This window comes from Tinamus guttatus, unplaced genomic scaffold (genome assembly GCF_059628265.1).
Source record: "Tinamus guttatus ecotype Peru unplaced genomic scaffold, ASM5962826v1 Tinamus_guttatus_pri_ptg000150l, whole genome shotgun sequence".
NCBI lineage: Eukaryota > Metazoa > Chordata > Aves > Tinamiformes > Tinamidae > Tinamus > Tinamus guttatus.
This window is the reverse complement of record NW_028288684.1, coordinates 5,755,129-5,771,694: the sequence shown is the minus strand read 5'-3', so window position 1 is coordinate 5,771,694 and position 16,566 is coordinate 5,755,129. Positions and strand designations below refer to the sequence as shown.

The 16,566-nt window shown below is 38.2% G+C and overlaps 1 protein-coding gene across 1 annotated transcript in view; it reads left to right on the top strand.

The window, feature by feature from the left end:
* The window catches only part of B3GLCT (beta 3-glucosyltransferase), a 65,297-nt gene that overhangs the window by 23,727 nt on the left and 25,004 nt on the right, over window positions 1-16,566 (top strand). The window contains exons 2-3 of the mRNA XM_088522145.1: window positions 4,467-4,576; window positions 16,486-16,562. Coding sequence (XP_088378271.1) covers window positions 4,467-4,576; window positions 16,486-16,562 — 187 coding nt within the window. The remainder of the gene's footprint in view (window positions 1-4,466; window positions 4,577-16,485; window positions 16,563-16,566) is intronic.

Here is a 16,566-nt window from a genome sequence, read left to right as displayed (position 1 = left end):
GTGCTCAAGAGTAGTCAGCATGGATTCACCAAGGGGAAATCTTGCCTGACTAACCTGACAGCCTTCTATGATGAAATGACTGGCTGGGTAGACGAGGGGAGAGCAGTGGATGTCGTCTATCTCGACTTCACCAAGGCTTTTGACACCGTCCCTCACAACATCCTCCTGGGCAAGCTCCGGAAGTGTGGGATAGATGAGTGGACAGTGAGGTGGATTAGGAACTGGCTGGATGGCAGGGCCCAGAGAGTGGTGATCAGCGGTGCAGAGTCTAGTTGGAGGCCTGTAGCTAGCGGGGTCCCCCAGGGGTCAGTCCTTGGTCCAGTCCTGTTCAATTTATTCATGAATGACCTGGATGAAGGCACGGAGTGCTCCCTCAGCAAGTTTGCTGATGACATGAAACTGGGAGGAGTAGCCGATACCCCAGAGGGCTGCGCTGCCATCCAGAGGGACCTGGGCAGACTGGACAACTGGGCAGTGAAAAACCTCATGCAATTCAACAAGGCCAAGTGCAAGGTCCAGCACCTGGGGAGGAATAACCCCAGACACCAGTACAGGCTGGGGACCGACCTTCTGGAGAGCAGCTCTGCAGAGAAAGACCTGGGTGTCATGGTGGATGAGAAGTTGACCATGAGGCAGCAGTGTGCCCTCGTGGCCAAGAAGGCCAATGGGATCCTGGGCTGCATTAAGAAGAGCGTCTCCAGCAGGTCGAGGGAGGTGATCCTGCCCCTCTACTCAGCCCTGGTGAGGCCGCATCTGGAGTATTGTGTCCAGTTCTGGGCTCCACAGTACAAGAGGGATGTGGAGCTGCTGGAGAGAGTCCAGCACAGGGCCACAAGGATGATCAGGGGCCTGGAACATCTGCCCTATGAGGAGAGGCTGAGGGAGCTGGGCCTGTTCAGCCTGGAGAAGAGAAGGCTGAGAGGGGATCTAATCAGTGTCTATAAGACCTCAAGGGAGGGAGTGCAGAGGACGGTGATGGTCTCTTTTCAGTGGTGGCCACTGATAGGACTAGAGGAAAGGGCCGGAAACTGAAACACCAAAAATTCCATAGGAACCTAAGGAAAAATTTCTTAACAGTGAGGGTGACAGAGCACTGGAACAGGCTGCCCAGAGAGGTTGTGGAGTCTCCTTCTCTGGAGATCTTCAAAACCCGCTTGGATGCAGTCCTGTGCCACGTGCTTTAGGTGTCCCTGCGTATGCAGGGGGGTTGGACTAGATGATCTCTAGAGGTCCCTTCCAACCCTAAGCATTCTATGATTCTATGAAATATTTAGTGAGTCAGAGACATAGTTATAGGTGTCCCTTATGTCAGGTGAGTTAGCAATAAGGAAGCTAGAGAGACATTTTCTGTTCTCTGTATCTGGCTTAGTAGAAGAGAACAGCCAAGACCCACCTCAGAATCTGCTTGCAGCTGGTTGCTTGGAGCATTGAAGACCTGCATTCAGGTCGGTCCATCTGGCCTTGCTTCAGGGAAGCAGCTTTGAATTTGCATTTCTTGCATTCCACTTGAATCCTCTAATCACTGACTAGAAGAGAAAGGCTAACAGGCATTGTCATTATCTTCTATTCTTATATTCCTCTTTATTTTTTTTTCCCCCCCGCCCTACTTGAAATGTTCAAATGTTTATTATAAGATCTTTGGTACTTTAGAGTTAACTAAAACTTTTTGTTGTGGTAAGTAAACTACTTTAAAAAAAAAAAAAACAAAAAAGTCATTCTCTTGCAAGGCTTATCTGTTTTTCCACAGCCTTCTTAAAAAGTGATTTAGCGATTATTCCAAAGAAGTCACATTTATATATGGTCACTGTCTGCTCTGTAGAGCACACGTTGTTGTTGATAAATTTGTTAAGGCTTTATTCTGTTTAGCAATGAGACATTGCTAATTCTAATAAGACTCAGAACTTTCGGCCTTTCTGTTTCTGAACTTTTTTTTTTGGTATGTGTGTGTACGAGACCTTGCAGTATCTTTCCAATCAATGAGCATTTTAGAATGAAGATGGTTTCCAGATAAGGGAATGTCTTAAGGAAATGAAAAAGACATCAGCAAGAGAAGTAAAATATCAATATGTCAAGAGCTCTCTTAGGTATTAATCTTCTGAAAGACTCCATTCTCTGGCTTGCTTGGTTGGCTGTTTCTTAACTTGAGAAAAAAATTGATGCAGCAAAGCATTTATAAACTTATACATGCTTTTCTGTTGACATTTCAATACAGTGCATATTTATTTCTATGAATTAAAGTGCCTGCGCCAGAGGGAAATATTTCAATTGGACTAAAGCAGTAACACCAAGGCAGGTGTTAGATTACTCCTAGAAAGTATATTGTTTCAGGATATCTCAGTTGCTAAATGTACCATATGTGAAACTGAGCGTAATTCAGCTGTATGTATATCTATAAATATGCTGATAATAAAACACATTATGTACAGAACAGTCTAATTTTTGCTTTTTTTTCTCTTAGGATATTTTCACCATTGTATATGTAAATTCAGCCCTTTGGCTCTTATCAAAATTACACTTTATTGATGCTAATTTCTGCAGTGAATTTATTTCCTACTAGAGAACAAATAGCTGTTATTCAGAAGTTTTTATTTCACAGTTTTCTTTTTTTAAGTAGTCTGTCAGGTGGGTCAGAACATGAAGGGATGTTATGCGGAAGAACAATGTGCAGTCAGTACTGATATCTGCATCAGTGCTTATGCCATTTCCACAGCTTTGTCCTCAGAAACTTAACTGAGTTTGATATCTTCAGAGTTTGTCTTGATGGGCAAGCTAATAAATTGTGGAAAAAAGAACATCATGGTAAAGGTAGAAAAACACTTAACTAGTACCTTGTATTTGAGTCTAAAATAGCAAGGAGAAAGGTGTGTGAATGAGCAAAAGGAATGTTCCTTTGGATACTGTATAATTTTTATGCAATTGCCTAATCCTTAGCCACTGGCTGTTGGCTTTTTTTTTATTGGATTTTGGCAAAGATAGTTTGTATTAGTCTTCTTTTGGTTGCCACTGTTTTTCTTGTCATGATTTTTTGCTCAGTTTTGCAGTTTTTCCTTGATATTCTTCCTCCTTCATTTCTTTGAAAACTTTCTATCTTTTTTTGTCCACTATTCTTTGTTCATTCTGCTCTAGTTGCTATTTCAGCATTTGTATCCTGGAGATCAAGATGTTAGTGTGACACTAGGACCTTATAGATTGATTTGATCTATGTTGCAAAAATATTCATTCTATAAACTAATTTTGTAGCACATAACTTTGAACTTATATCACACAGCAACTGCAGATTAGAGGTGCTGGAGCTCTCTTCTGTCTGATAAGAAACTTCATGTGCCTCCTGAAACATGCTCTGTCCTTGAGACGTTTGTCTTCTTCACTCAGACTTCGCTTGTAATAAAATCTGTCTGCTTTCCAGTCAGCTGTCAGTGTCTGGAGTTAATCTATTGAATATTCATCCAAGACCTTTTTCAATTTGACCTCTCATGTAGCCCTCTGAAGAAGGTCTTTCATTTCTTCCTCTTTCCCGCTCTCTTGTGTTGGTATAATACTATCATGGAAATTCGAACATTTTCTGTGTTGCCTCCTCCATGAACAAATTAACATCTATTATCTCTTATGATTGATCAGGCTCTCACCACGAGTTTACTAGGATGTAAATGGAGTTTTCAATCCATCACTTTGTTACAAGTCCTCTAGTTATCTCCTTCTCCATTGGACAATGTCATTAATATCCTGTTTATTCCTTAGCCACTAACTTTTCAGTCAGTGGCAAAATGGTTCTGCACTGCCTTGCCTGATTTGCCTGTTTTCTGCGTAGTATCAGTGAAGTTCACTCTTTCCTTGCCACCAAACAGTGAAAGCTGAGGTGGGATGTCCCCTAATCTCATCCCTTGATTGTCCTTGATCCTCTCTTGTTGCAAGTTCTTAACTGTGATACCTTTAAACACTATAAATCAAGGAGACACAAGATGTTGATGCCCTATTGCATAAAAGACTATTACTACTTCTGCGTATGTGTGTCCATCTGGTGCTCATCTTTAACAGATTTTAAGGGATTTGGTTAGGAACCATCTCTTTTTGTTTCATATTCAGCCATTGCCTGGTTATGTGAGAAGCTGGTTTATGACCAGTAACTTTTAATGCTGTGATAATAATGAATGCTGCTACATTAGAAGGCAACTTCATGAAATGATAGGACTTATGTGGTTACTGTTACTGGGTGCCTACATTTCTTTGTTGCTGCAAATCTCATAGATATGACATGCCTTTTATATGTTAATTCTTAAAAGCACTGCTTTGGATTTTGTGTGTGTGTTAAATTAGCTCTTTTTTACTATTCCATGCAATGTTTGTGAAGTTAAATAGCTTACTGTACAATAGATTCCCCCCAATCCTCCTTGCTGTGTTCTCATTACCTTTGGAGCAAAGCTTAAAATAACTCCTTTTGTCTTTAAATCTTATTTTCTGGTTCACAGAATTAAAAGAAATTGTATTTATCATCCAGAGTCAAAGTAATTCTTTTCATTCCAAGAGAGCAGAAGATCTAAAAAGAGATATTTTAAAACAGGCTGCAGATCTTGGAAAGGTATGTTTAGATAATATAGATTGTACCTTGTCGTATATGTTTTTACAGCGTTTTACTAAAAAAAAAAAAAAGTGTTTTTTACTGTGCCTTTTTTAATGATCCATTTTATTCATTTCATTAATTGTCTTCTGTGTGTGCTCATGATAAAACTTACAGTGGGAATGTACTGGTTGTATACAATGATTTAACACCAAATAATTTTAATTTAAACTATCTACCTTTCTGTATTAACAACTGCTTTTTTGGATGACATTTGATGTTGAAGTGATAAAAAGAAAGACTTTGAAGTATAAATATTTGCAGTTATCCAAAATTACTGTAATACATTAAAAATATTTGACTGCCTTTTCATGATGTGACCATACATAAACATTTAAGTAGAATTTAGAATAATTTTTTGGTTTAGCACTTTATTATTTTGTTAGAGCCAATGAAAATGCTGTCATGTCTATGTTTCACTGTAGCAGCTGGGCTGCATCATGGACATTAAAAAAAAATCTCGGTGCAGGATTTCCTACTTTGTAGAGCAGTGGCCTTCCTCACCTCTCATCCTCCTCTGCACCCTTCCTCGCTGGTGAGCGGTGCTCCCCTGCCCACCCTGTGTCCTGGGTGGCTGTCGCCCAAGCGCAGACCGAACCCCCTGCCTTTTCCCTGCCGATTGGCCCTGCTCATCTGGGAGCAGCGCGTTATGTGACGCGTGGAACGTTTTGCTGATTTTGACATAATATTCTAAAATGAAATTTTGCTTGTAAAGCTTGAGCATAAAGAGAAGAAGTTTTTAAAAGGCTTATGTTGACAGTTAAGACTTATATAAGCAATCTTTTATTTTCTTTGTCTTTAATTTAAAAAAAAGCAGAGAGAGGGATGCATATTCTGATAAGAAATAGCCTGGTCTCAAGTTTCTGGGACCTATTTTTCCATTCTGGAAAACTGCTCTAAACACACACACAGAGTCATGCATATGTTGGCCCTAAACTGGAATGATTAGATTGGGCTTCTGCTTTCAGGCTTCATCTAGCCAAGCTTATCAATCTTCTTGCAATTAAATATATTCTAAGTGCACTTTTTAACCTTTAAATACAAGCAGTTGTGTGGACAGCCTTTGCATCTCTGAGTTTTGCTTATTCTGAGTCTTCTTTAGAGCTGGAGCAAGTGTTCAGACAAAAGTGTGCACCCCTGGTTAAGGCTTCTATTGTTAAAAATAAGGGTCTTAGTGGTTGCTGTTGCATAAAATGAATGGTGAGAAGGTCAAGAACTAGAAATACATATATTTGGTTAGACAGGAATATAGGAATGCTTTTTGAGAGAAAGGTTTTTTTTTTTTTTTTTTTTGTAATTCAAGAGTTGTACCTGTGACTATCTGTGACCTGCATGAACTACAGTAGCTTTTAAAAATGTCTTTTTTGTCATTAAGGAGATTCCTTTATGGGAATCCTGGAATGGTAATGCTTTTCCATCTTAAGTGGTACCTGTTAAAAAGCATTCATGGCAATTTAGATAAGCAGTCATGGAAATGAATCAACCCAAAATTCTGATACCTGAAATCTGGGAAGGGGGATGAACCTCCAATGTACGGGGAGGGGAGGAGAAAAAAAAAAAAGTGTAGCCAGTCTGCTTTTTGGGGCCCTGTTGTTTTTGTCAAATCTCAATTCCACTGTAGGATTTTAAGCTTTTCTGGGTATGCCTGGATAGTACTGATTACTGATGGAAGACAGATGATCTCTGCAATTCTACACATCAGATTTAAAGCTCAGATTTTTCCTTAAAAAGAATACATACAAAATTATTATCTTCTGGCCAAGGAAACCAAATCATTGCAGCTTAAAATATAATTGCTGGATGGAAATAAAGGGCTGGATCAATTGAATCATGAGGTTCATTTGTCCAGTGACACACAACCAAAGACCAGGTGGTTAGACCGGAAGGATCCTTTAACTAGTTATTGTTTTCTACTTTTTTAAAATGGAGAGTGAAAACCTGCTGCTACATAGACTGTGTCTGTGGCTTTGAAATATTTTCTATTTGCATGAATCTTTATGCTTAATTTGTCCGTTTGTCCATTTTGTTTTGTTTCATTGTTAGAATAAAATATGAGAAGTTATTCTGTACTGCTGAGTGCCAGCAGATGTCAGTATTGTTTTCATGCTTAAAAACATAAATCATAGATATTTCTTAGGTATTAACTTGAACTTTGAGATATATTAAACAATGGCTAGACCATAGCAATGAAGAAAATTCCTTAAGTTTTTACCAGTTTACTTGTTTTTCTGCTTTCTACTTTTAAGAAGCTCTGCAAACTAGGCCTTCCTAGGAAACATAAGAATGGGGAATCTGTCAGAGTATGAAATTACATTATTTTTGACTGTCTTCCTTCTCTTTTAGCAAAGATAGCAACAAGATTGCTTTTTTGACTAAAATATTTACTATTAGAAAACAAATAAAATGTTGGTTTTGAAAAATAATGGATTTTGTCAGAGATGCTGTTTTTGACACAGTAGTGCTATTTAGTTGTCTAGACTCCTAAGATTATTTTGAAGATGAAGGGATCTGTATTTCTCTATGAAAACTTGTCTAGTAGATCTTTTTTTTTTTTCCTCCTTAGAACACCTTAAACTAATTTATTCGCAAAGATTGTTATTTTCTTTAAAAGCCCAGAGGTTAAAGGGCATCCTGTGTATGCTAATCAGAGGAAATATAACAGATTAGGAATATAGTAGTATTTATTTAATGGTTTGAACATGTGAACACAAGAATATAATTTTAAGATTGCTTCCGTGTAATACTGGAAAACAAAACTGAGTATCACGTGCTTCCGTACGAACAATAGATAAAGTGACGTATTGCCTCAGTTTTACAGAATTATTTTTAACTAGTGTTTACAGTGTCTCTACCATTAGGCTTTCTTTGTTTTGAGCAAAATCATCTTTCATGTCGTGTAATAGAAATGAAGTTTCACAGGTTTGAATTAGTCCCCATGTAATGGGAGGAAACACTCCCTATTTGTGAGTTGATTAAGGATTATTACTGTAGTGACTATTAGTTTAAAAGAAATGAGTACAAACACATGTATGGAATTTTGCATAGAAGACGTCCATATTATGTTGTTTGACAAATGTTTGCCTTCCATAACATCTTCATTGACAGCATAGTTCATCACATTTTTATAATATTGTTTCTTTTTCAATCTATTCGTTTGCAGCTCAGGATGTTGGAATGTATTGGTTGAAATGAAAATAAAGAGCACATTAGGAGCATCCATAATTCCTCTTGTTCATTTACAATTGTTGTGCAAAATCGCTTTTCCTGAAATGCAGCAGGAACAAACGTGATCTAAAATATCTAAAACCTAAACACGCCAGTTGTTGTTGAGCATGGTGTGTTTTAAGACGTTGCTTTTTTTGGTTCCCTGGGCTCTATTAGTTGCAGCATTCCACTCTGGAGTTTAAAATTTAATAACATGAAAGATTTATGTGTTAAAATATTGAGGAAGAAGAAATAAATATAATTAGCTTGCTAAAATATTAATAATATTAATATTAAATATTAATGTATATATGTTAAGCCTTCAGCATATTCCCATCTGAAATGTTCTATCTCCAGATTTTTCCTGTTAATTTCTTTTGGGCCAGCTGGGAGAGACTGCTTTAAGGGGATTTTTTTTTTCATCCTCTGAACTTGCCGGTTGGGATTTACATTCCTGTTCTGGATGAATTAATATTTGTGGAGTTCATAACTCTGCTTCCATGGCTGTGTTGAGATCACAGAATCACAGAATGGTTGAGGTTGGAAGGGACATCTAGAGATCATCTAGTCCAACCCCCTGCTCCAGCAGGGACACCTAGAGCACGTGACACAGGGTGGCATCCAGGTGGGTTTGGAAGATCTCCCAAGAAGGAGACTCCACAGCCTCTCTGGGCAGCCTGTTCCAGGGCTCTGTCACCCTCACAGGAAAGAAGTTCTCCACCACATGGAGGTGGAACTTCCTGTGTTTCAGCTTGCACCCATTATCCCTTGTCCTGTCACTGGCTTCTACCAAGAAGAGTTTGGCACCATTCTCTTTACGTTCTTCCTCCAGGTACTTTACAGGGGATCAGATCTTCCCTCCGCCTTCTCTTCTCCAGACTAAACATGCCCAGCTCGCTTAGTCTTTCCTCATAAGATAGATGCTTCGCTCCCTTAACCATCTTTGTCGCTCTACGCTGGACCCTCTCTAGAAGCTCAATGTCCCTCTTGTCCTGGGGAGCCCAGAACTGCACCCAATACTCCAGGTGCGGCCCCACCAGAGCTGAGTTAGAGGGGCAGGATCCCCTCCCTTGACCTGCTGCCGATGCTCCTCCTGATGCAGGCCAGGATCCCCTTGGCCTTCTTGGCCATGAGGGCACATTGCTGCCTCATGGTTAACTTGTTGTCAAACAGGACTCCCAAATCCCTCTCTGCAGAGCTTTCCAGCAGGTCAACCCCTAACCCGTCCTGGTGAGGATTGTCAGAACCTCTGTTACTGTTCGATGCTGTTCCCACGAGGAACTCTGATACCCATATCTCACTTTTTTCCTGGGATGTAAAAAAGTGTGTGTTTTTTAATAAAAAAGTGTGTGTTTGTTTGTTTGTTTGTTTCATTCCTTACTAGAAGTATAGTTGTTAATTTGTGAAATTCCTCATCCAAATGTGCAGCAAGTTCTAATTCTGAGTCTTGATGTAGGTCTGAACAGTTCTTCATCCTACCCTTACCATAAAGCTAACACACATATTAAAAATGTTGTGATTAGAAAATCTAGTGGGAGAATTATTCATTCATTGCAACTGAATTGTTTAAACAGAACTGTATATTCAAATGGACTTCTGTTCATGAATTAAATTTGCTGGAGACTTTCCACAAGGAGTACCATAAATTCAATGAAATATGTAAGGTACCTGTAGTTTCAACTTCCAGATGGCTTGCTTGAGCTTCCTGATTCTAGTTTGAAAATCCTGCTCCCCTCTTTTCCTGGTGGTTGCCTGGTTTTATTTAAGTCAAATCTTGGGTTATCTTTGTCCTGCTGTCTTCTCATTTAGAGCATTTCCTCTTTGTGGTGAGATTTCCCACAATATCAACACCAAACTCTGAAAAATTGCTATTTGTTTTGAACAAGTATTTCAGGACTGTCCTGAATCTGCTGTCTTAAAATCATCATGCAGAGTGCAGGACTTTGCGGCTTTGACTGACTTCTCCTTATCTTTGTTCACCTCTAGCTGTTTCCTTTTGTTTTAATCATGTGCTTTCTGACTGATATGCCCTGTTTTCTCAAATTCCGCAGAGGTACCTTTTCCCAAATCTTTTTGACAATAACTAGATCTTACAATCAGCAAAATCAGTCTCTAACCCCTTAACTCTTACGAGCTTGAAATTATAAGTGTTACCAGTCCTGTAGTGATAGATGATGAATGTTATCATCTTCTGTACATAATGGGCATGGATTTAAAGAAATTGTAGAAGTTGGATAATTCTAGTCTAATGAAATACTGTAAATGTTTTATAGTAGTGGTAAATGGAGTCCTCTAAGCTCTGGCTTACACATTATGTATGGATTTATTGTGACGAGCTAGACCGTTGCTTTCCCTAGTGGAATATGTGGTAACAGTATTGGATTTAGGATGCAGAAAAATGCATCTGTGGGTCAAATCTTGGGAAAACTTGGGTCTTCTGAAATAGCTTCCTGCTTCTGCAGAACGGTCATTGCTTGCAGGGTTAAGATGATCTGCGACAGCCTTGTCCATGTCGTTTTGGAGAACAGCCCAACTCTGGTAATAGCGAAACTTAAATTTGAGGGCTACACCTTTGGTTATCTAGTTCTTAGGAGGCCATAGGGATTGTCAGAATCAACAAACTTGGTCCCTTCAGGCATGGAGACAGTGGGTGATATTTAATGGCAAGACACTCATCTAAAAACATCACTGAAAGATGTTAATGAAGAGAATACAAAAGGCAAAAGATTTCTGCATCTGGACAAAGACTGTATCTGTGTTTTGTATTGCTTGTGTGATTAAAAGGCATAGAGCTGATGCATTAAGTGGATAAGTAGAGGAAATGAGTCTTAAACATTTAAATAGAACAGTTTTGGTAAGTGTTACATTTTAATTAAAATGTTTGCGTATTTTCTAAATTAAACACTCTTGGAAGATTACAATGTATCTTACTGTTTATGAATTTGTAACTTGAATTTAATGTAAAATGTAGCACTTATTAAAGACTGTTGAACTATTTAAATTCATAATTTATTAAAATAAAATTGCTAAAACTTAATCATGAAATTGCATGGGAAGTTTAAGAATTTGTAAACTTCTTATATAAACAGTGGCAAGTGAGAAAAGCTGTAGTAATTTTTATATTTCTGAGTCTGATTTATTCAAAATTTTACGAATATATCTGATATCCTCTCAGTTTTTTATGTTTGTGTTAGAAGGTATATTTTGACTTCGTGTCATTGGAAGATATAGACAATATATATTTTTACTTATATATTCTATACATTAAAATGACGCCGTATGCTTTTGATGACAGTGTTTTCAGAGACTGAGATCCTGTGAAGTGTTATAGCTGACCTTGCAGAGATGAGTTATTGTGTCAGGGCAAAATATATAAATGAAGTAGGCAAATTTAACATTATTTAAGCACAGGTGCTTCTCAACCTTTTCTACAGCATTCGGTGCATATATTGGAGAACAAACCATATTCCTAAGCTATGCCTTTATTGGTAAAGAATGTGGAAGAGAAATGGATCTGAAGTTTTCTGTGCCACTTCTGGCTGCCGTGTGGGTTTCTTTGTCAGAATTGCTCAGGTCTCACTGTATTCATTACTTTGAAGTATAGGTGAAATAATGAATTAGTAGAATTGCAAAGTCATCAGAAATTAACACTTAAAATTAAAGCTAACATTTTTATTTCCATCTCATAAGTCCTTCAGGGCTTCTGTATCAATATTTGAAATGTATTTATCAGACTTTTCTTATGTGCCCTTTTTCTTTTCTTTTGTGCTGTTCTTCTTCCCTCCTTTCTTCTCTCTTTCTGCCTTAGTTATAAAGCTTTTGGGGGTTTACTTGGCACAAGATTTTAAGATAGAAATATATTTGTTGCACAAAGCTTTCTGATGAGGAAATAGTTGCAAGATCAACCCTTTAAAGCAATACATTAACTGCCTAGGAATTCCTTTGAAAACACCTACGTAGCTATTTTCTCAGACATTTGAGTTGGCTGTATCTAGAAGGCAAGAACTGAAGTGTCCATGCTTTGGTTATACATTCAAATATATTTTACTGACAGCTAAGTTGTGTTCTCAGGTTTTCAATATAGCATACAGTAGGAAAATGAATAAAATTGCTACTTCTTGCTTCTTCACCGCTTCCATTTTTTCTGCCTCTTATCAAGTTGCAGTACAGGACCACTTCAGATCACTACCTCCATGTGGTTAAGTAATGTTCCTCTTTTTTTTTAATGTAAGATCATCTGGAGGCAGATTGATCAGATTGATACACTGTGTTTATGTCCTGATTTATGAAGGCAGGGTACTGCTGTGACCTTTCCTGAACGCTTTGAAATTGCACATAGCATTTTAAGAAAACTAGTGCCTTTTTTAAAATGATAACAAGTATCAGAGAATAGAGTTAGAGATTATCTCAATGCAGAACAGTAGACTTTTTTATTATTATAATTATTTTACACTCCAAGAGAAGCAAAAGACTACAAATCATCTATTTATTGGCTATTGCACTTGGTTTGCAAAGTTTTTTTTTTTTTTCTTTAACAGCTTAAAGGGAGAAATAGAGCAAAGACTAAACAGTCATGATCATCTTGGACAGTTGCCTAGTAACTGATGTGTTAAATAAAGTGCGTTTGTAATGCTTGGACTTGATGCTCTGATAAGTACTGATACTTGTGTCTTATGATACTATGTATTTTGTAGTTCTCAATGCTTTTAGTTAATTGTTAGAAAATAGAGATGATATGGTGTATAATGTAGCACTTGACTGTGTCAGTTGAAGAAAATTGATGGGACCTGTCGGCTTAGAGGTAGGAGGTATGTTCTAACTTGCTCATATTTTAGATACCTTGGGAAGGGTGTACGAGTCTTTAGAAGGAAAGCTCTAGGAAGGCTTCGGTGTGTTCTCCAAATCTCCTGTGTCATGGCAGCAAACAAATATGGTCAGAATGGACGTCTGGGAGAGCTGGGCTTACCTAAGCTCCAGGAGGGCTGAGACGAAGGTACATCTGCTAGCTGGGAATGTGTCTGAAGATGAGTTTCTAAAAAGCAGCATTCAATGTGCAAGAAAAGGGAAAGTGGTGATAACTGCTTGCAGAGCCCATAGAGTGAAAACTAGAGAGGCTTTTCTAACTTTGGAGCTGTGGGACTCATGAGCAGTGTCTGGGGTTAACAACAAACATAATCAACCAGCTCTTGCCCTGCATCCACCTACAAAGCCAAGGGACAGATGCCAGATATGCGAGGGAATCAATATACTAACCTTATTAAGAGCAGATTCCCCTATACTTCTATTTTCAGCCAGCCTGTATATTCCCCTTCCCGGCTTCCCTATCACCCTGATGATATCAGATGTCTTTTTTTTTTTTTTTTTTTTCTGTCTTTGTACTGAAGGTAGAATAAGTAATTGATCAGTTTATTTCCACCAGGTTCAAAGTGAAAATAGATAAATTTAGGAAGGGGAAGCATCAGAGAGCATTTGGTACTTTTTGGAAGAGGTCACTTTACCTGTACATTTTTTTTTTTAATAATTTATTAATCAGAATTGATGAATTTTTAGAGATGGTTTAAAAGATAGGTAAATACAAGACACGTATTCTTGTTTTAGAGGGATTTAGAGAGCAACAGCAAGAATAGGCTTACAAGAAATGGCACAAAGAAAGATACCTTGCAGAAGTATCAGATTAGCTCGAGAAAGGGTACTTTTTCTGCATCATTAATTCTGTGACCTTCACAAAGGAAAGACTTTTGGTTAATAGAAGATAATGGAGTATGCTGTATAGCTACTTAAATGAAGTAATTTACTTCATGCCTCTTACATGCACAGGTATTGGTTGTATCTAAAATGAAAATAACATCAGCTTTTGTAGTAATATAAACACTGAATACATAGTTACAGTTTTCTTTGTTTTTCTGCTTCTCCTCTACATGAAATATGTGGCCGCATACAAATATCAGCCTAGCTGTTGGAATTGTGTGCTGGTATATTACAGTGAAATGCCATACTTTGATCATGCTCTTACTAAGATTTGCCACTTCTACTTAAAAGCTCTGGACTCTAATAATAAATTTTAGCTGTAGCCAGAAAAGAATTTAATAAATTGGCTTAAACTAGAACCATAAATCAGAGCAACTGGTAATATAAAAGCATCTGAATAGCCTGTTCCAAATTAGAGTTTTGGCATAGTTTCTTTTCAATTTCTGTCATTCACAGGAACATAACATTCTTTTAAAAAAGTGGATTATTATTTTTAGATACAATTAATGCACTCTGGAGAGGCACGTTTATTCTCATATGCAACAGAGATGTTTCCTTCAGTATATGAAGTCTGGAGGTTGTGAGCATTTGTGGTTGCTAAGCTTAGCTGTCTTTACAAACAAGCTAAGTTAGTCTTGGTGGAGCCAGCGGACAGTGTGAATCTGGTCCTCTGGCCTCCTCGTACCTACACATGCCCTGGCTCCTGCCACCAGCTGCCACTCAGGCTGTCCACTTGCTGCCCCTCCATCCCCTGCCTTCCCAGTTCCCTCGTGCACAGACACACACATGTAAAAACGTCTGTCTGGTAGTTGTTCTAGAGCTGTGACCTTAGCAGTAGCTGTTCCTGAAATCCCAGAATCTCTCCAGTGGCAGACTGGGAACTGCTGGTCCCTCCAGTTGCCAGCTGTGAGACCCGTTGGTCTCTCCAGCGTCCGGCCCAGACTTAGGACCAGTCTGATTCCTGGCTCCCAAGCCCCTCTTCTGCTCGTGGACAGCCCATGTTGGTGCTCCCTGGCACTCGCGTGCACTGACGCAGGCACCTCACACAACACATGTGCTCTCTCCCCTTCCACTGCTGCAGGCACCACAGCCATTTGGGCCCCATGACGGGTGGTCCCACTCCAGTTGCAGCACTTAGATCTCCATAAACATACATGTGCAGAGCCCCTTATCCCAGAAAATGACTATATTTGGAGTTTAATGGGGAAAAGAGGACAGACTGCAGTGGCAGGGTACAGGGCATGGAACAGCATGCTGTTGACAAGCGACTGGTCCTGTTTATCCCCTCTTCTCTGTGCTGACCCACACTGACTCTTCCCCATATCACCTGGATGCCTCTCCTTCCCTGCCTTCAGTTCTTCCCCTACACCTCCTGTATTATGTCTTCTCAATCCCCAGACACTCTTCTGCATCCCAAAATGAATCCCATACTCTGGCAGGCAACATCTGTAGGCTGTGGGGCGACAGAGGAGACTGTCCTATTCACTGAGCTGGTGGGTGTCACACCTGACACCACCTTTAATAATTGCATCACCTAACATTTATACAATATTAAAAAATAATTCTCCTGGTGAATTGTGTTAAAGTATATTAACAACACCAGTGCTTTATTAAGTGAATTGTTTTAAGGGAATGTATTTAGAGGATGAGCAAGTTAGATAAACTGTTTGTGATGAGAGGCTTTTTTGACACACAGATTTTTGCTTCAGTAGTAACCTATCCCAAAGGGTTTGAGAGCTTGTGAGTCTAGTGATGCTGCCGTAAACTTTAAACTGTAGTGTGTGTTTGTATCTATAATGTACATAGATAAATGAACTATAAAGCTATATATGTAGTATATATATAAAGAATTTGTAAGATATATATATGTATATAGTTATACAATACAGATAGGTAGAAACTATATGGAGGTATATCCAACAATATATAGACAATGTTTTGCAGTGCTGGTTTATAACCAATTTGTTTACAAGTGTATCAGTTCACTGTTGCAGCATCAGTAAAATCACAACAACTTCACTCATCCAAGTCCTTTGGTTTAGGGCATTGCACTGCCAGCAAGGCATAAATTTTTACTAAATATACCTAAAGTAAATATAGAAAATGTAGTTTATGTAATTATAAGGATGAACTATATGTTATATTATAGCTTTATACATATATATACACACACAGTATATACAGAACTTTAAAAGTTTATATATGTGTGTGTATAAATTATATATATATCTATTTGTAAACGTGAGAAAAAGATGCATGATCTGGGTTTTCAGAGGGTTGTGTTTAAAGGGTGATTTCTTGGGTTCTTCCTCCTTGATGATCAGTCACTTGCTAGACATCTTGGTCTGTCACATCAGAGAGATTTCAAAAGAAAAAGAGAAAAGGAGTTTATTGGAAAAAAATGCTTTCTAGGAAGCTTCTTTGGCATTCAGAAAAATGTAAACTGCTTCTCTTAATTTTTGCTTAAACCTTTGACTGGCTGTCATGATGTTAGTGTTACAAATCAGACTTGGACTCAAAGTAATGAGTTTTAGACCTCTTAAATTCTAGTTAATGGGATTGTCTGCTGCTTTGCAGAAGATTCTACATTATTTAGAAGGCTTTCTTTGCAACATGGGGTTTTATGATTTGATAAGCAAGAATATGAAATATAGCTTAAATGAGCACTTGGGACCTGTGCCAGATAGTTTACCGAAAGTGTATTAGCTTTATATCTGATCTGTAATTTAGAAACAGTGAGTTAGAAGAAACATTTAGAACTCCTTGATTAGTACTGTCCTAAATCTTCCATTTCACAGGGCTATTTGCCAGTGAAAACACTAAAGACCAAAATCATTCTAGAGTAATTTTGGTTTTAAATTGAGAAAAAAAAGTGTATTTTAATCATGTTTAATATGAATATTTTTGTTTTCTTAAAGGAATTACCTACAGTTCTGCTTATTCATCAGATGAATAGACATGAAGGTGCATGGACCATACTACCATTAATGAGAGAGTAA